General features: G+C 45.0%; 1 protein-coding gene across 2 annotated transcripts in view; it reads left to right on the plus strand.

The window, feature by feature from the left end:
• The first annotated feature begins 2,499 nt into the window (after nucleotides 1-2,499).
• Nucleotides 2,500-20,733, plus strand: part of CFAP91 (cilia and flagella associated protein 91) — a 77,743-nt gene continuing 59,509 nt past the window's right edge. The window contains exons 1-5 of one of the 2 annotated variants that reach the window (XM_053298520.1): nucleotides 2,500-2,704; nucleotides 15,256-15,332; nucleotides 16,940-17,097; nucleotides 17,669-17,752; nucleotides 20,193-20,249. In XM_053298520.1, the coding sequence (XP_053154495.1) occupies nucleotides 2,608-2,704; nucleotides 15,256-15,332; nucleotides 16,940-17,097; nucleotides 17,669-17,752; nucleotides 20,193-20,249 (473 nt within the window). In that variant the 5' untranslated portion in view covers nucleotides 2,500-2,607. Of the gene's footprint in view, nucleotides 2,705-15,255; nucleotides 15,333-16,939; nucleotides 17,098-17,668; nucleotides 17,753-20,192; nucleotides 20,250-20,733 lie in introns of those variants that run through there. The other variant, XM_053298521.1, reaches the window with a different exon arrangement.

Consider the following 20,733-nt stretch of genomic DNA (forward strand, 5'->3'; position numbering starts at 1 on the left):
GGCTTGTCTATAATTATTCCAATTTTTTAAAAAGGAAATAAAACTGACCCAGCTAACTATAGACCAATTAGGCTTCTCTCCATAATTGGTAAACTCCATGCTTATATTACTTATATACTTATACTTCTTGCTTATATAGGAAGCGCCTTGACTGGTTTGACCAAGGAAGTGTACAGGCAGATGAGCAGGCAGGCTTTAGAGCTGGATGATCTACTCTTGACCAGGGCTTGATCCTGAGGCATTTAATTACTGAGGGGAGCACTCTATGCCACCTTTGTTGACTTTAAAGCAGACTTTGATCACATTTCCTGTGATAGATTATGGATGAAACTATCAAATTCTTCAATTGACCAAAGGTTGCTTTTGCTAATTAAAAATCTTCACAAGGGCTCCCACTTAAGAGTGTGTTGCAACACACAGGGCCATTTAACAAGCCCAATTAGTTTTGAGAGGGGGTCAGGCAGGGTTGTATATTAGCCCCATTACTGTTTAATTATTATAGCAATGACATGGTGGATAGATTCTCTAATCTGGAATTTCAGCCACCAAAATTGGGCAGTAGACATTTATCCATCCTACCCTATGCAGATGATGCTGTCCTCCTGTCACAATCTTTGGTGGGGATGAGGAAAATATTGAGATCTTTGGCTGAGTATTGTCATGAAAATCTGCTTTCCATCAACCATCAGAAGACAAAGGTCATAATGTTTGCCAGAAAACCCATTTTGCACAAATTGCAAATTAATGGGGTTAGTGTAGGCCAGACAACCCAATATAAATATTTGGGGGTCATTTTCCAGGCGTCCGGTAGCTGGAAAGAACAAACTAATTACACTGTTCTAATTACACTAATTACACTGTACACTCTACGCTCAGAGATAAGCTACCATGATTCTGAGATTCTTTTTCTCTTCTGGGGGTAGATGTGTTCCAGCTGCCATCAAGGTTTTTCAAGCCAAGGTTATTCTCCAGCTTCTTTATGGCTCTCAGATCTGTATATATAGAGATTTCCGTCCACTTGAGAGGGTCCAGTCTAAATTCCTTAGGGCCATCTTTTCAACCCCCTGCTGTGTGTCAAATGCCAAGTTGCATTTGGAAGCGGGCTTGTCATGCTTGGAGTCCTATGCTTGGACTTATATCTTCCACTTTTGGTTGAAATTGATTTATTCCCCTTCTGGCCCAGCTCCCCTAATTTTTAAGCATGAACACCCCTCTGATTGGATGCATCTAATGACTGAAAAGCTAAAATCATATGGGCTGTCAATAGAATATCTTCTTCCTCTGGGCTATGATAACGCTATGGGGATCCTTAAGAGGCGTATTATTGATATGGAACACCAGACAGATTTAAGCCAGGCACCAAGCCTTGTAAGACTTGGAGCCATCAAGCCCTCAAAAAAACCAGCTAAATACCTGTATGACCTGATATATCCAGGACATGATGTCCAGCCCTGGACATTGGCTCGGACACTAACCACCTCCTTCCCAATTTCAGCTATAAGGAAACCATTCCCCACAGTGTGGAGAACAGTAATAGAAATAGGAAGGGGATATGTAAGGAGTAGCTAAAATTTGCTAATGTTGTAAACTGTGGGATATAAATCAAGTAAGTAAAATAATTAGTTATGTATTAGACTGCAACATCCACTAGAAGTGTGAGCACTGTAAGATATTCCCCTCAGGGGATGGAGCCATTCTGGGAAGAGCAGAAGGTTCCAAGTTCCCTCCCTGGCGGCATCTCCAAGATAGGGCTGAAAGAGATTCCTGCCTGCAACCTTGGAGAAGCCGCTGCCAGTCTGTGAAGACAATACTGAGCTAGATAGACCAATGGTCTGACTCAGTATATGGCAGTTTCCTATGTTCCTATCCTCAGAAAAGGAACCTGTCATATTTTTTTAGATCAAACACCTCCAGGGAGGTACTGTTTTTATGTTTTATACATGAAAACAGTAAAATATAATGATGTTATCCAATACATCACATGCATATTTATTACCTATTTATCACTATGTATAAATAGGTAATAACAGTCACAGTAAACTGAACTGTCACCTGGTAAGCATACAATCATGACAAAAATGTTATGATGCTTTCCTAGATCACACAAGCCAACAATGTAATATTTAGCAGTTAGATAGCACCTTGGGGTATTGAATTAGCACATTATTTTTGTTCTAATGAGAACAACCTTACAAGACAAATCAATATCCCTGTATTTCAGCTTGCAGGAGTAGTCTGGGTTGCCTAAGGACACTTAATTAAGGAGCTCAGGGCAGAGGTAAGGCAACATTTGAACTTGAGATTTCCTGATACGAAGCTCAGAAATGTAAGAAATAAAACAAATAATCACGCATGAGAAAAGACAGGAAACCTCCCTCGCAAGCAACAGAGAAGATTTCTGCAACAGGCTACCTTCCCTTTCACCTTCGGCAGCCGCGGCAAGTGACAGAGCCCGCCCTTCGGGGCGTGGCCTCTGCCTCTCTCGAGGCGGGATTCGTTTCAGGTGCGCAAAGGAAGCCACGCCCACCGGCCGCGGGGCTTCGGTGTTACCATGGAGACAGCGTCTGCCCGGGATCCAGTCAGAGCAGCGGCGGCCGAGCTAGGAGGATGAGCCGCTCGGTGACGGTGCCGCGGCCGGCATTGCCCTCCGGGGCCGGGTATCGCAGGGCCATGGCCCCCAGTCGGGCCTTCGACTTTCTCTACGGTAACTTGGAGGGGGGGGGCTGGCCTGGGCGGGGCTGCCAATCAGCAGGTCTTAAGGGGACGGGGCGGGGGGAGAGTGAGCCCTTTGCTGGTGCCAAATGATATTGATTAACGGGTGAGAGGCGCAAAGCCCTGCCCGAGGGGGGATCCAAGCCCCTATGGCAGTCGGTCTCACATAAATAGCCACCCCCACCCCCCCAGCCCCCATGCAATAAGACTAAGTTAAAGTATGAATTGCTGGTTTCGGGGGAGGGGGAGGACGACGACAAACCAGCAAATTCAGCTATGGAAACCGCCCCCCTCCCCACCCGCCGGTTGCTCTCTGGGTATCTGCTGTCAGAGACAAAAAGTGAGAGATGCCTACAGAAATCCATGAAGACAGCTCATATTTTATTTTAAGCATCGCTGTAATAGCCACATGTCCGTCCACCCAAATAAAAGATAGCAGGAATCACGGCTTTTAAAACTCAAATATCATTTCATATAAATTTTTAAATTTGTGTTCTGACTACTTAAGCATTTAAAAGTACATAGTATCTGCCTGAAAGGAGATCTGGTCTTGTGGTAGCAAGCATGACTTGTCCCCTTAGCTGAGCAGGGTCTGCATATGAATGGGAGATTAGAAGTGTGAGCACTGTAAGAGATTCCCCCTTAAGGGATGGAGCTGCTCTGGGAAGAGCAGAAGGTTCCAAGTTCCCTCCCTGGCTTCTCCAAGAGAGGGCTGAGAGAAATTCCTGCCTGCAGCCTTGGATAGGCCACTGCCAGTCTGTGAAGGCAATACTGAGCTAGATAGACCAATGATCTGACTCAGTATATGGCAGCTTCCTATGTTCCTGTGAAAGTCAACGGAGAACAAAACTTTTGGGTGCACTTGAGTGATAGAGTTGAACTGCGGTGAGGGAGTAAATTTGGGTCTGAGGGGTAATTTGACTAGATTGGCACTGCAGCCAAAAAGGGGGTGGATGGGTTTGAAAAGCCAGCTTTTGGCTGGAAATCCAAATCAGATTGATTCCCACCTCTAGTATGCCACCTAATTAATGGATTACGTTGCAGAGTTGTTGTAAGCCACTTTTTACCTGCTAATACTCACCCCAACTGCAATATGGGGATACTTGATTGTATTTGCATTGGAATTGGCAGGATAATTTTTTTAAACACTCATTTAAACAGACCATAAAACTTACACCACAGTTGGAAAGAGTGGGTTTGCTACTTTTCCAAAAGTAAACTGGACCTGCTGCTGCCCAGTCACAATTCAGTCAAAACCCCGGATTTCTCAATTGATTTTTGTGGGCAGCTCTCACTACTGCCCAAAATAGGATTGGATTTAATTTAATTATTTTTATTATTATTCTGCATTTCAACAAAATATTCTCAAAATGGTTTACATAGCAAAAGGAATTAAAAAATGGTTGTTTGTTCCAAAGGGGCTTGCAATCTATAAAGAAGCACAAGGGGGACAATGGCAATAGTCCCTGGAGAGATGTGATGCTGGACTGAATGTGGCTAGTTGCTTTCTCTTTCTGTTAAAGTACAGGAGACTCACTCACCCCTTCCAAAGGTGCCTCTTTGCCCATTTAGCAGGAGGAAGAGTTAAACATATTGAGTCAGTGTAAAATCAGAATTCTCTATACGGAGAATGAGAAGCTTTGCGTTTATTTCTGTGCTATAACCTCCAATGCAAAGTACTGGAGCCATTTTTAGTACAGGTAGAGCCATGGGGCAGAAGGGAGAGCTGCTGATAGAAAAAAGTGGAGAAATAACCAAGTTTAAGCATAGCTGTGACTGCAGTGGTGCACCTAGGTCCAAAATCAACCCTGACCTGCAGGGCTTCGGAGGGCCCCCTCCTGCAAGGACCCTTCTTAATTTTTTTAAACCTGCCACCACTGCTCCTGCCTTCGGGGGGGGGGGGCAGCAAACTCCTTCCAGCTCCCTTCCCTCCTTCCAAGTGACTGTACAACCTGTGCAGCCTGTTTCCGGTTTTCCTCTATGTGGAGGGAGGTGAAAGGCCCATGCAATCGGAAGGAGCTCGCTGTCCCCCGTCCCAGTAAAAGGGGGAGCCAGTGGCGGAACCTGACCACTTGCGGCCCGTGTGTGGCCGTGATGGTGGCCCCACTGACCCCACCCCCTGCATCTGACGTCAGACACAGGGGCTAGCCATGCCCCTGCGTTTGATGTCAGATGCGGGGGGGGGGGCGTGGTCTGGCTCCCAAATGGAGCCTTGAGGTGGCAGGGCTCTGGGGAGGCCTCCCCCCCGAACATTTGGAGGCCCCCCAAAGGCAGGAGACCATGGACCAGATCTCCAAGGTCCATGGCTAAGAGTGCCTCTGTGTGACTGAATAGTGGCATGTTCTGCTATTAAAACAAAAGGTTCCAGCAAAGAGTATTTTTTAGCTCAGAAAAATGTGCTTTGGGTTTCTTTGAGCTTTTAAAACTTTTTTTTTTAAAAAAAATAGCCTGTTCTATAGCTGCTTCACAAAGAAAAATTATGCAGATTTATTCAGCAACAACTCCATTTTCTCCTTCTCTTTTATCTCCCTTTCCTTTCTGTCTCCACCCTCCATTCTCTCTATAGGACAGGGGCAGAGCCACTATTGGGCCAAGAGGTTCAAAGAACCTGGGCTGCACCTTGCGGTCCTGACATGCCCCCATGTCGGGACACAGGGACGCCACCATGGCCACACATGGGCCACACTGACGTCAGACGTGGGGGTGCTGGTTTAGCTCCCAGGTGGGGGCTGCACGGCCCCTTCAGGAGCTAAACTAAGGCTTGCGCTGCGAACTCAGAGCAGCCAGGAGCGGCTCTTTCTGGCCCCTTTGGGAGTTGTACTCCAACTCCTGAATGGAGCCTCAAGGCTCCGTTTAGGAGCCAGACACCCCCCACCCACTGTGTCTGACGTCAGACGCGGGGGTGTGGGTAGCCCCAGCCTCTGATGTCAGATGCTGGGGCCGGGTCAGTGGGGCCGCCGACACGGCCGCACACGGGCTGCCAGCAGTCAGGCTCCATCCCTGCTACAGGATCCTCACTAGGACAAACATCCAAACAACAAACACAAAACATAACTAGATAGAATACAACACAGCCTTGCTAGTGTAACTTCCCATGCCAGTTACAGCCTGTTAGCACCATACTGCAAGCTAGGGAAAGGAGACGAAGGCTGGGAGAGTGGTTTATGACACCTGTCCAAAGTCATCTGTTGTTAACTGAGCAAAGAGGCACAATTTAAATGGTGATATTTAGCATTCCCCAAATTTAAAAAAAAGGGAGAGCAGCTGGTCTAGTACCAGCGGGGATTCAAACCGGCCGCCTTCTGTTTGTTAGTCAGGCATTTCCTTGCCGTGCCATTTGTGCTGGAAGCATGAATTTTGCTTGCTTGTAAGAATTTTCTTGCTTGCTTGCAAGAAAAGCGTGACCCTTTGCAGGGTCTACCCTGGTTTGCATTTGGATGGGAAACTACATTTGTGAGCATCTATTCTATTAATTCTCCTGAATGTGCCATGGAATGTGCATCCCAGCTCCCAGCTGATTGACTGGGTGCCGGCACACCCAGGAGACAAGAGGCGGCGGCGGGCATGGCCAGGGAGGCAAGCGGCAGGCGGGCCCGGCAGCAAAGGAAAGCGCCAGCGGTGGCGGGCCCGTCCGCGGGGGAGGCACTTGGCCCAGTGGCGGGCCCATCAGCAGAGGCGGCACTTGGCCTGCCAGCGGAGACAGCACTCGGCCCGGTTGCGGGCTGGCTGCAGAAGCAGGCAGCGGTGGCGGGCCCGTCCGCGGAGGCGGCACTCGACCCAGCAGTCTGGGCCCAGCCGCCGAGATGGCTGGAGACTGGGGAGAAGAGGTAACTGCCGGCCCCTCCCCAGTTGCTCTGTGCGGATGTTCTGTGCGGAGATGCTCTGTGTGGAGTTGGCTAGTTGTAAGGTATTCCCCTCGGGATGGGGCCATAGCTCTGTGGAAGAGCATCTCTGTCTGCTTGCATGCAGAAGATCTCAAGTTCCCCTGCTGGCATCTCCAAGATAGGCCTGAGAGAGACTCCTGCCTGCAACCTGTGCAATCTGTGCAGACAATACTGAGCTAGATGGACCAATGGTCTGACTTCGGGTGTAAGGCAGCTTCCTATGTTCCTATGTAACTGTTCCTTTCCAGCCTCAGCACAGCATTCCTCCCGTGATGGTTGCTGTTGCCTACTTTATGTTATGTTTTAGATTGTGAGGCTTTTTTTGGAAAGGCAACCAATGTATTTATAATTTATTTATTTTTCTATGTAAACCACTTTAAGAAGCTCTGTTGAAAAGCAGTATATAAATAGTAAAGTAAAGTAAGTGTGCTGTCGAGTCAGTGTTGACTCCTGGAGACCACAGAGCCCTGTGGTTGTCTTTGGTAGAATACAGGAGGGGTTTACTATTGCCATAATAAGAGCTTCCCCATCTCTGACAGCTTTTAAAAAGTCTTTAAAGACGCATCTGTTCACCCAGGCTTTTAATTAATATTGTTTTAATGGTTTTAATGCTGTTTTAAAATATTCTTTAAAAAAATTTGAATTGTTGTAATATGTTAAATTTTTCATTTTTGTCTTAACTAATGTTTTACTTTGTTTTTATTCTGTTGTAAACCGCCCAGAGACGTAAGTTTTGGGCGGTATTAAAATGTTTTAATATAAGTAAGTAAGTAAATAAATAAATCACTGCTGCCTGATATAGCTGTTTCCCATAGTCTGGGAAACATACCAGTGGGGATTGAAACCGGCAACCTCTGGCTTGCTAGTAGAGTCATTTCTTGCTGCACCATTAGGTGGCTGTAAATAGTAGTAGTCGTAATATTGCAGGTTGGGAGACAAGCTGAGGCTGGTTTGCATCTGTAATTAAAAAACAAACAAACTCCATACAGATCACCCTTCAGGTTGCAGTAAAGGTCAGTCTAGTTTTGTAATATAAACTTGTAAACATTTATAAGACATTTTGTTGTCAGAATTGATATACAGTTAGTTTTCATTAATGTCAATAGGCTGAAAATGTGATTAAACGTAAAACATTCCATTCTAATTTTCTGAATGAAGAGTGGGATATCATTTCATAACAAGAGACATCTATCAAACATCAAGTTATAGCAGCACTTGGCTCTGTTATGGGAGTTGTAGTCAACAAGACCGGGGAATCCCTGTTAGAGGGAGCACTGCTTGGCTCATCAAAATAACAGGGAGTAGTGGCCTGTTTCTATCACATGTTCAACACAAATGTGATAGAAATTATAGAATCTAGGATGGATAGTAATTGAAGCTATGTTAAAGTTAAAAAAATCATCAAAATTTTATTTGAGGAGTGAGCACTGAATGATTTATGATAATATATTACTATTACAATATTACTGTTACAGTATGGTAATGTTTTCCTCGGTATAAGGAGGGCCACCACATGCTCTGAGACAGGGCCAATTAAAATTGAACAGGCTAGTTCTTGTAGTTAGCTGTCAGTCAAGCCCCAGTTCTGTTTCTGTCTTGCTCCAGACTGGCAGCACTTGGAAAGAGCTCTGGCTCAAAGCGCATATTATTCTCTTTATTCAGGCTAGTTCCATTCTTTTTCTCCCTTCTTATTTCTCTGTGTGCAAGGGTGAGAAGGGAGTCGTCTGTTTAAAAACAACAACCCCAAACACCTTACTGCCTCTGAACATAGAGGTTTCCCAGGTTGGGGACATTTTGGTGGGCTCCCTCTCCGAAGGATCTATGTCCGATTCCAAGGGCAAGGATCCTATTCATCAGCCCCTTTCCTATCCAACTGTCCACCCCCCCCTTTCCTCTGCACGATGGGGCTTCTATGGCTGTTTCTGTTGCTCAGTGGTTCCCGGAGCCTCTCCCCAGCTGCACAAAAAGGTGGCAAGGAAAACTAAATATTTAAAGGAGAGAGCCCCTCCAAAGAAAAAGAAAAAGGCTAAACTTTTCTCCCCTCTGCAGTCAGGCTACGCGAGCAGATCCTCATACAGGTGGTTTGCAAACAATGCAGACTGCACCGTTTACCACCTGATTGTTCCACCCGCCATTTTGCCACCTGGCTCTAGTGTGCCTGTTTCCCTGCCTCTTGATGCAGGGAGCTTTTTGGAGGCCAAGAGGAAAAGGCGCAAAAAAGCAACATTAAACGGGATCAGGCATCTAGCTTGCTAGTTCCTGACAGAGTGGTTCTAGCACTGGCAAATCACCTTTTCACTACTTCTGAATTTGAGGTTCTGCTTTCAAAGGCCAAGAGGCTTATTAAGGATGTCAGCAACGATAGTGATGCACAGCCTGCTTCCAACCTGGACCAGGAGGTTTTCCCGTCAACTTCTAGTTCAACTGCAACTGTGCCCTTTCCTGCTCTATTTAAGGAAGTAATGATGTCTGAATGGGGGCCCTGGTGCTAACAAAGCCATCTCTGCCATTTCCTAACCCCCCCCCCCCAATCTTCCATCTGAAATAATGTCTTTGCTAGCTGTTCCTCCCATAGATGCCCCAGTGGCCCAGGTGGTGTTGCGGGCATTGATGAATAAGGCCAGGGATGAACAACTCTGGTTGCCAGAAGTCAAGAAAGCTGACCACCTTTTTCAGAGGTGCCACGAGGCATCGGCCACAGTGATTAGGGCCGCAACTATGAACTCCATCTTTGCAATGGCCACCATTCTCTGGGCCAAGAATCTGGTCAAGTATATTCCCCCTGTAAATACCAAGCTGCAAGGGAATGAATAAGATCAAAAAGGCAGGAGCCCTGATGGCAGATTCCAGTTTGGACTGCATTCAGTTTGCCTCCTGTGCTATGGCCTTGAGGGTTGCTGTATGTAGGGGGCTATGGCTAAAAAATTGGCATGTGGACTCCAAGTCCAAGTTAACACTGACTGCCACCCCTTTCAAGGGCTCTAAGCTCTTCAGGGATTCCTTAGAACCCGTCCTGGTTGAAACCAGGGACAAAAAGGCCATGCCTTCTGGAAAAAGGGAATTCTGTAGACCCTTCAGGGGAACATCCTTTAATACATCTTCATCCCTATAGGGCAGGGATTCTCAACGTGTGGGTCCCCAGATGTAATTGGACTTCAACTCCCATAATTCCCAACCAAAGGCCACTGGGGTTGGGGATTATGGGAGCTGAAGTCCAGTAAAATCTGGGGACCCACACATTGAGAATCCCTGCTATAGGGGATTCAGCCACTCCACTGGCTTCCAGTACAGGTACAATTAGTACAGAGATAATTGGCAGGGTTCCTTCAGGCCTCCCTGGTATCAACAATGGAGTTCCTGCGACGGAATACCAGACAGCAGCAGGGTTGCAGCTTCCCTTCTACGGGACAACAGAACCGTAAGCCATGACAGCCTCCCAGTGGGGTCCAGGCTTCTTTATTTTCACCAGCTGGTGACGAAGAGGACCTTTAGAATGGAATCCTTAAAATCTATCAAGGCAGCTCAGGTCAGGGAGTTCCTTGCCTCGATTGACCTGTCAGAGGCTTATCTGCACGTGCTCATCCATCCGTCATACAGGAGATTCCTGGGGTTCACTTATGACCAAAGGCATTACCAGTACTGGGCTCTGCCGGTCAGCCTCTTGTTGGCACTCCGTGTCTTCGCCAAGATCATGGTGTCCCTGATCGCCCATGTGTGCCTACAGGGTACATGGATTGTCAGTACTTGGATGATCTTTTGATACAATCAACTTTGAATCAAGTCATCAGGGATGTTGGGAAGATGGTGCAGCTCCTACAGGAACATGGATTCGTTGTCAACATGCAAAAAGGTCACCTGGAGCCTTCTCAGAGCCTGCAGCATCTGGGGGCCCTTTTCAGCATGCTGGAGGCCATGGTGTCACTTCCACTGGAACGCAAACAGAATCTATCCCAGTTGCTTTTACCACTCATGAATGCCAATCAGGTGGATCTTATGACTCTAGCACAGGTGATGGGATCCATGATACCCTACATAGAATGCACTCTTCGGTCACGTTGGCACTCCAGAATTCTCCAGTGGCACATTATCCCATATCAACAGGCCATCATGGATCACAAACAGCTACTGATCCCTCTACCCAAAGGTTTGCGATTCCTTTTGATGGTGAATGTCCCCTGCCATGGAGGAGGGTGGAAATACCAACCAGAACTGTGGTCATCTCCGACATGAGCCTCAAGAGGTTGGGGGGCTCACTGCCTGGATCAATTTATGCAAGGAACCTGGAATCTGAACAAATCCAAGGACAACATAAACTGGTTAAAATTGAGAGTGTCGTGCCTAGCCCTTCTGCACTTCCAGAACCTGCTTCGGGGCACCAATGTCTTGGGCCGCACCGACAACATAACTGCAAAGGCCCACATCAGCAATCAGGGTGGCACAAAATCAAGGTCCCTCATGAGAGATTCGGCTCTTCTGTTTGCCTGGGCAGACTGTAATCTAAGATCCATTTCAGCAGAGCACCTCAGTGGCTCAGCAAATCTTCAGGCTGATTGGCTGAGCCAACATACCGTCGATCCAGCGGAATGGACTCTTCACCCGGAGGTATTCTTTCAGATCTCAGCTGCTCTAGGGATGCCAGCAATAGATCTATTTGCTCTGCCTCACAATGCTCAGCTTCCCAGATTCTACACTCACTGCCATTGCAGCCAAGCAGAGCAGATGGATGCCCTTAGCTCTCCTTGGCCTCCTGGTCTTCTGTATGCTTCCACACTAATAACATTCTTGTGTCTAGTCTTCGGAAAGATCATGTTGGAGAGGGCAAGGGTTGTCCTTGAAAACCTTGTTGGCTCTGGTTTTCGAACCTTCTAGCTTTGTCAGAACATTCTCCTTGGCAACTTCCTCTGCGTCCCGACCTGCTGTCTCAGTGACCACTGTTCCACCCAGATCCAGAATAGCTGCACCTTCACGCCTGGACCTTGAATGCAGGGCCCTAGCATTCAGGTTTTACTCTGTACAGGTGCAAGACACTATCCTTGCATGCAGAAGAGACTCCATTACCAGGATCTATCAGGCTACTTGGTTGGCCTTCTCCCACTGAAGTAGCACACATCACATCCAACCTTCTTTCGCAAGCATCTTAGAAATTCTGGCCTTCCTTCAGTCAGGCCTTGATATGGGCCTGTTCCAGTACCTTGAGACACCAAGTATCTGCCCTGGCATCTGTTCTGGATTTGGCCATGCCAGGATTACCCGGCCCCACACATCCCCACATCCCCACATATGACATTTTCTAAGGGGGGCCGCTAACAAAGCTCCCCTTCCCATTCACACATTCCCTTCATGGGACTTAAACAAGGTCCTTAATGCTCTGACTCAGTGTTTGCTTGAGCCTCTCTCTTTGGCATCCCTGAAGTTGTTCTCTTTCAAAGTTTTTTTTCTTATCGCCTCGGCCAGGAGGGTGTCGGAATTGGCAGCTCTTTCTGTCTGAAGTGAGCTTTGCATCATCCAGAATGATTCCATAGTGCTCATGCTAGATCCTACCTTTCCCCCCAAAGGTTAATTCAGCTTTTCACAGGATGCAGGAGGTGGTTCTGCTGTCTTTCTGCCCGTCTCCCACTCATCCTAGGGAAAACCTTTGGCACTTGCTAGACATACTCAGGGCTATCAAGATATACCTTAAATGTACCAAAATTCTTGGCAAACTGATACCTTATTCATTTCCTTTCAGCCTTCTTCTCTAGGCTTCAAGGCTTCCAAGATGACTCTGGCTAGGTGGCTTAGGGCTACTATCGGCCTTGCCTATTAATCTTTACACCTACCTGTTCTAGCAGGCATTACAGCACATTTTACTAAAAGCGCTTCCTCTTCTGTGGCCTTTACGGCCCATGCACCTCTGTCAGAAATTTGTAAAGCAGCTACATGGGCGTCTGTCATGCCATTTATTAAACATTGTAAGATCTCTTCTTTTCATATTGCTCAAGAGGCCATGGGCCGCACCATTCTTCAGCAGGTGGCCTAGGCCATCCACTCCCGTTCCATAAGTCTCTCAGCCTGGGTAAGTCCTAGTGTTTTGCATATGACCTCCCTATAATGAGGAAAAAGAAACATTGGTATTTACCGTGAAGGGTTCTTTTTCAAGGTATAGGGAGGTTGTCCAGCCCTCCTGTGGATGGGGGGCAAAGTTATTGGGAGATGGGGTCGACTCCCAGGTTTGGAGATTTCTCTATCCTCTAGTTTTTTCTTGTCAATCTGTTTGTTATCTGTTACCTTTACTGTTCGCATCTGTTAATTTCTGACTTTGCCTTTTCCAAAATTTGTTTATTCTCTCACGACAGTCCCGGAACTGGGGCTTGACTGACAGCTAACTATGGGAACTAGTCTGCTCAATTGTAATTGGCCCTGTCTCCGAGCATGCAGTGGCTGATAACCCAGTGTTTAGAGGACAAGCTCCCTATACCTTGAAAAAGAACCCTTCACGGTAAGTACCAATGTTTCTTTTTGTGATGTAACTGATTATATAATGTAGTCCACTGCTAGAATCTGCATACAATGACTCGCATGTTTTGCAGCATTTGAAGGGCAGAACAGGAGTTACATCCTCCCAAGAGACTGCTTTGGAGCTCAGCCAGAGTTGTGGAGCCTGCAGGAACGTATTTCTGGCAGCCAAACAGCACTTTTAGAGGAAGGGGAGGGAGATCAGCAAAAATCATTTCCCCTCTCCTTCGATGCACATTTGTTCCGTCCCCTAATGCTGTGGAACATGTGAGCCAGTGGTTTGTAATAGAGTCCAGGGTTGTGATTTATTTATTATTTATTTATTAGATTTCTATACCGCCTTCCAAAAATGGCTCAGGGCGGTTTACGCAGAGAAATAATAAATAATAAGATGGCTCCCTGTCCCCAAAGGGCTCACAGTCTAAAAAGAAACATGAGATATACACCAGCAACCGTCACTGGAGGTACTGTGCTGCGGGTGGAGAGTCATGATTCCCATGACTTCATATAATATGTGCCAAATAACAATCACAAATGCTTCTTTGATAAACTAACAGATGTACTGAATGAATTTGCAGGACAAACATTAATTTTGGGAGTGGAATCATTTGGATAGATCAACCAAGAAAAAAACAAGGGAATAATATAGATTAGATATTTTTATTTAAATAAAGCAAAATATGATTTTAATTCCTCACCCTGCACCAAATAAACGTTCAAGGATAGATCCATGAATATTTAAAAATGAAAAATGATTCAAATTATGGAGAGAGAGCAGGGAAAGTCTGAGAAAAATTAGATTTGATTACAGCCTTAACCCTCAATAGTATCATGACTACCAAATTTATTGCCCTTAAAATGTTTTACATTGGAGGATGTGATATAACACACAAACAAATGGTAAGGTTTCCTTTGCAAGCATAAGTTGAGATTATTATTTTTATCTACTTGATAAAAAATACGAAAAGTTATTTTAAACACAACATAGTTTGTTATATGCATGTTTATTCTGTGCTAGGCGTTGCTAGTTCATTATAGAATCTGATCCAATATCAAGGATGAGCATGAAAACTTAAGAACAGCCCTGCTGGATCAGGCCCAAAGCCCATCTAGTCCAGCATCCTGTTTCACACAGTGGCTCACCAGATGCCTCTGGGAAGCTCACAGGCAGGGAGTGAGGGCACTCCCTCTCTCTTGCTGTTGCTCCCCTGCAACTGGTATTGAGAGGCATCGCGCCTCTGAGGCTGGAGGTCTTGTTTTAATCCAGACAAGACAGAAACCCTGTTAGTTGGGGGTTCTGATTATCCAGGATTAGGTGTTCAGTCCTTTCTTGATAGAGCTACATGCTCTCTGAAGCAGCGGGTTTGCAGTCTGAGAATATTCCTGGAACTAGATGTGCAGTTGGATGTCAGATAGTGGTAGCAGCCAGGAGTACTTTTTATCATCTTTGTTTTATACATTAATGTGTCCTTACCTTAGATTAGATCTGGCCTCAGTCATTCATGTTCCTGTCACCTTCAGGTTTGATTACTGTTATATGGGGCTGCCCTTGAAGATTGTCTGAAAGCTTTGGTTGGTTCAGAATGCAGTTCCAAGACTTTTGGCAGGAGCTGCTCCTTTGGATCATATCACATAAATTCTCCACCAGCTTCACTGGTTACCAGTTTTCTTCTGGGCTCAGTTAAATGTGAAACTTTGACTTTTAAAGCTGTAAATGGCCCAGAACCAGGATATCAAGAGTCACCTTCATATAAGCCTTCCCCAAAACTCCTTTGGGTCCCCCTGCTATCTGGGATATGAAGGTGAGTACCAAGGAGAAGGCCTTTTCAGCAGTGGTGCCCAGGATCTGGAATGGCCTAAGAGCAAAACCCCATCCCACTGCCTACTTTTAGGTGGGTGATGAAGACAATCTTACTTAGGCAAGTTTCTCCAGAGTATTGATCTTAATGAAAGCATTTCTGCTGCTGTTTATAATCTTCTGTTTTAATCTGTTATTTTAGTCTGTCTGGTTTTTTGTTTTTTTAAATATATTTTGTATGTTGTAAACTGTAAATTGGCCATGAACTGCCCAATACAAACAAACAATTAATTAACTGTTATACACATGTTTAATATTCCCTCCCAAATTATATGAAAGATTTTCTATTTGTTCTGTGATTTTTAGATCCATTATATACGTTATCAAGTGAGAGAGACCATGCACAAGCAGCTGTCCAGGCCCATCTAATGAATGATGAATTGGTAGGTGATTATCGTCTGAAACAGCTCTTACAAAATCATTCTCTTCCTTTTAGTAAAAATACACTGGCTGTGTCCAGAGGTGCACCTAGGTAATTTTGGAGCCTAGACCTAAAGGCCTTTGGAAGCCCCTCCCCACCCCCCCACTGCAAGCGAAGCATCTTTTTTTTTTAAACACATAGGTTCTTGAGGTCACAAACCACACCTCCCAGGACAGACTAAAGATGATTTGGGAGCCCCCAGGGGGTGTGGAGGCCCTGGACTTCGGGCCTGAAGTCCAGGGGTAAGAGCGCCTCTGGCTGTGGCTCAAAATTGAAATCTGAAATTGACTTGCTGTATTAAGGTAAGTGGCTGATATACTGCACAATATTCTATGTGCATTTTAACAAAACATGCACACAGTTGTGCAAGAGTGCTCTTGTGCAAATGCATGAATTGCAGAGTTGTGCAATGGGTGGCCATCAGAAATAATGGTTGTCCATTGCACATTTTTGTTTTGCAATTTTCTGTCTGTTTGCAATTTTCTGTGTTTGCACAGGAGTGCCACTGCACAACTACGTGCTGTTTGATTAAAATGCAATGGAACCTTATGCAGTATGTCAGCCAGTAAGAACTTTACAGTATATCATTTATACATTCTTGCATGTCATTCTGTTGGCCCACTGATTTATGATCAATGCTAGCAAGACCTCATTCTGTACAGCAAAGGTGGCCAACCTGATTAGCACTGAACATATTTAAAATTTGTATAATATAGAATTTCCTTATATAAAATTGTTACATAAAGATTTTAACATAATCACATATAATTTGAATACAGCTAGTGAATAATTATCCATCGCTACTGACTCGTGACACATTTCTCTTGTTATGCTGTTTGTACAAATTATAGAGGTCATTCAACTCTGTTCTATGTGGGTTTCGGAGCTGTGTGTACTCCCAATTTTCGGTTGTGTGGAAGCAAGGTGGGAAGAAAACCTGGGTAGAAGTGATTGTGTGGAAGCAAAGTAAGAGATAAACCTGGATAGCTTTTCCTCCTACCTTGCTTCCACACAATCACTTCTACCCAGGTTTTCCTCCTACCTTGCTTCCACACAACTGAAATTTGGGAGCACACACAGCTTCCAAGCCCACATAAGCACAGTTTTTGATTGTGTGAATGACCTCATAGTATAAGACTGAAAGTAGCAATTGTTGAGAGGCCCTGAAAATGCTCATTGATAAAGTTTCAGTTTACATCATTAAATCTTGGCAGTGATTATATTTCCCTATGGATGCATTATGCACTGTCAGAGTGAGAATTTTATTTCCAGGAACAATTGCTTGTGTCTTGTAAAGAATGCCAAATCCTCTTACAGTCACATAAGATGAGTCTTGTAGTTCAGAGTTCCTGTGTTTTTTGTCAAATATTCAAAAATTATCCTTTTGGCATTGGCATTTTCATACACACACACACACACTCGGAAACTCTGGAGTATTGAAACATTTACCTTCTTTCCCTACATGTGTTCTGTAGTGTTTCTACAAGTTTTAGATCTGGCTTTAATGTTATTCTCCCTCTTATTTACTTATAATATTTGCCTTTCCTACCTTTCTTCCACATAATAAAGAGAAAGATGCCAGTATTTAAAGCCATGTTTAGTAACCTGATTCACTATCCACCGTACTCTGTACTACTAGAAGCAAAAAATCCAGTTCCCGCATTCATTGACCGAAGATGGAGAGGAAGGGCGCAGCAGCGCCGTGAGGCTCTTCAGAAACTCGCCATGTAAGTGTCTTTCTGTTGAATATGTGTTTTGAAAATGTGGTTTATTTTTATTGTGACTTAGTTTTCCTTAGAAAATGGTTTAGGAGTGTAATAGAGGTGCATCAGACCATGTGTGTGTGATTGGCAAGTGATTGAGGAAGTTGTACCTGTTGGACCTTTGTCTGGACACATTCCTCCCCGGCTCAATATCAGTCTGAAAGACCAAGGCAGTCTGTATTGCATATGTGACACAGTTAAAGCAACCGCCTTCACTTGCAATTTCCATACTTGTTAGCTCTTCAATTCTAATCTTATAAGGGACTGAAGGACTTGACCAACTGATGAGGCACCAAAGGTGGGATGAGTGTGAAGAACCCCTCAGAGGAGGTTCAGCCAGAGCAAACTTAAACATGCAAGCCCACAAACAGGTTGAGGCCCCAGTCCCTCACTCCTGTGCTATTCTCTCTGTAGTTATCTGTTGAAAAACTAATAGTCTCTCCTTTTAAAAGAAAGGGTAGTATAAATTCTGAATACTGCCTTTCTTGAAATGTAGATCCAGTGATGATTTTTACAGCTTGCCATTTCATTATAGGTCTCAGCCCTCACTTCAGATTCCCAGACTTGAATATGAAGATCCAGAAGTTGATGGAAGGAATCGCTGGAAGTATTTTGAACGGTGAGGACTGACCATAGCTAATTATGATCAGTACAGAGATACTCTGTTAAAGTGACCAAATACACATGTTGGCAAAATATATGGGAAGGATAAGTTCTTTTCTATTCCTAAGACACCAAAGAAGAGATCACTCCTAGATTAGGAAGTGTTTCAATCCCATGGTTTGGTTCTGGATGCCTTGGTTAAGGGCATATGTGCAGTGGTAATTTCTTGCAAGATGAAAACAGAGTGGGAGTGTGTGAAACAATGTTTCTTTAAGTTGGAGATTAAGTCCAAGGTGCATGCAGCTGCTATTGTCTTCATTAGAATTTGTTCTTGGACTGCTTCCAGTGGTAGTCCTTAAGGGTTCCAGGAAACAAGCAGGGCTTACATCATCACATCATATATTTCTTACTTTCTCATTCTGTGTAATTCTTTTTGTTCATGTTTCTCCCCCTGCACTTCTGAGGGAAATGTCCCAGTGAATAATTCTGTTGTATGGCCAGTAAAATAGCCTTTAAACGCTACTTGACCTGCAGGACTGCCTTCCCTTCTTTGGATGGACATAATTTATGCCTCATTTGTCTAGGGGAATCTCATTCAGCTGCATCCTGCTCACATTATCAAAAGTTTTCGAAACAAGTGAGGTGTAATAGAGCCTCTCGCTTACATCTATATCTCTGGGAACAAGCTCTGTCAGGAAACGTTATGGCTCAGTCAGGCAGTCAACCTGTACACACTTCAGAGAGAGAAGCAGTAGTCGAGGTGGTGGACACACCTCTAGGAGGGCTTGGGACTCCCCTGGGGACTCCCTCTGCCTCCTCTGTGCTGGCAACCCTGGCGGGTGTGAGATAGACCTAGGGCGGTCCACCTACCCTCGTGGAGCCACACAGTGGAACACCTGCTTCCATGGCCCACCCTCTGCCTGTAAAGCCACGACCGGCTTCTGAGGGTCATAATAAGCACAAAAAGAAAAAGTCTCACCCTCACTCTGCCTCGGGCCCAAAGACAGCAGCGGCAAAATTGGCAGGTAGGGGAGAGGTCGGTGCCGATGCGGTGCAGGCACACAGTGCTCAGACTGTTCAAGAGCACTCAGCCCCACCCATTAGCTGATTCACTTTCACGCTAAACTGTGGTTAGCACTAGAGGAAACAAAGAGAGGGACGGTTCAGACAGTAGAACCGGAGGTCCCTTCACCTCCAGTTCTGAAACTTATACGTACGGACCTGGGCAATTAAGGTTAAACAAGAAAAATGGACCCACGGTTTCCCTCCCCAACTTCAGTTGTTACCTTCGGTTTTAAGTTGGTTTGGCTGCCATAAACTGTATTCCTGTGGTGCCTGATGTACGTCCGAACTGGGAGCTACAGTTATCCTTTGCCTCAAACTGGAGTTGAAAGAGGAAGCTCCTCCCTCGCGCCGACTCCTATTGACTGTGCAGGCTGTCCAGGAAAGGAAGAAGCCCACACAGCCAACTCCCCTGCCTCTCTGTTCTGTGTCCTCCCTCCCTCACTCCGACTCCTATTGGCTACATGGCTGTCCAGGAAAGAAGGAAGCCCGCACAGCCAACTCCCTTGCCTCTCTGCAGGGAGCGAGGAATCGTGGGTCCACTGGACTAGTGGTTCCGCTATATGTCTGAATTCAGCCAGAGAAACTACATGCATGGAGAGGAGGGAGCATGTGAGCTTGTGGAATTATCCTCCAAACTATGAGTTGAAGAATTCGAGATTGTATTAATTGAGCCTTCATGAAAAGTAAACATTAAAAAAAAATAATGTGAACATTGATTCTCAGTATTCTTTTATGAGAGTCAAATGCAAACTGACCCTCAAAGGGAGAGCTTAAGCTGTAATATGAAAACATGTGGTACTGCGAAATGGGAGAGAGCAGGAGCCATACCTTTCTCCCTGACTCATGGGTGACATTCTGCCCTGCATTTTGATCTAATGCAGAATAGCTGAAACCTCTAACATTTCCTGACATCACAAAAACTTGGAAGTCTTAGGAATCATATTTGTTGTTCTGGTGTCAGGGCCCAGTGTTTGGTCTGGAAGTACCTTATGCTACACTGTTGCTGGAGTTAAACAGATGTGGACTTGATCAGTAATCTGGATGGGAACCCTTGTAAGAGTGGAATAGAAGTATAATAAATAAAAACATTTTTTAAAAGCCTTACTTTGGTGTCAAGAAACAGAATTAACACTCATTTTTGCAATGAGACCAAAGTTAAGCATATCCATTTTGGTATCTTAGACATCTTAATGTGTGTTTTTAAAAAAAAAACAAGATATGTGGATATTGAATATTGTTTTTGAAGTAGCTGAAAAGACTCAGACACCGAAGAGTAGTTAAGAAATATGCTTAATAACAAACTTACAGTCCTGGAGAGCTATGATAACAGGAAATGTCTTGCTTGTTTGTTCTACTGGGTTATCCTAATCACACCTTTCTGTTTTTTTCAGACCTTTTATCCCATTTCATAGGCCAATTCCACTGAACATTGTTTATGCAATATCAAAGTAAGTAATGATATGCAAGAACAGGCTGCCACAGACTAATATTTTTCTCACAGTAAAGAGGTATCAAAAATACAACATTTACTTTCACATATGGGCTGTTTGGGGGTAGGGAGGGACATGCAGACCTCCGAGTCCCCATAATATGCTGGTCATACACTCGATTTCGTCTTTTGCTCAGATAAGGGTGGTGTTCCATGGGTAGGGACTCCAATTATTTTCCCTTTGCCATGAATGGACCATCATCTGGTTTAGGTAGGTCTTCAGCTACAACCCACCTCTGCAGAGGTGAAGGACCTATTAGGCTGGTCCACCCAAGAAGGTTATTGGATCCAGTCGGATTCCAAGAAGGCTTGGAAGGGTTTTGAATTGGCTCTGCTGATTCTGTCAATGCTCTGTACAAACATGGAATAACAAACTCACTAGAGCGGTAGACACAATTGCTACTAGGCGTCTTCTCCGAACTGCTTCAAAATTAGCACCATGG

This window comes from Hemicordylus capensis, chromosome 2 (assembly GCF_027244095.1).
Source record: "Hemicordylus capensis ecotype Gifberg chromosome 2, rHemCap1.1.pri, whole genome shotgun sequence".
Classification (NCBI taxonomy): Eukaryota; Metazoa; Chordata; class Lepidosauria; order Squamata; family Cordylidae; genus Hemicordylus; species Hemicordylus capensis.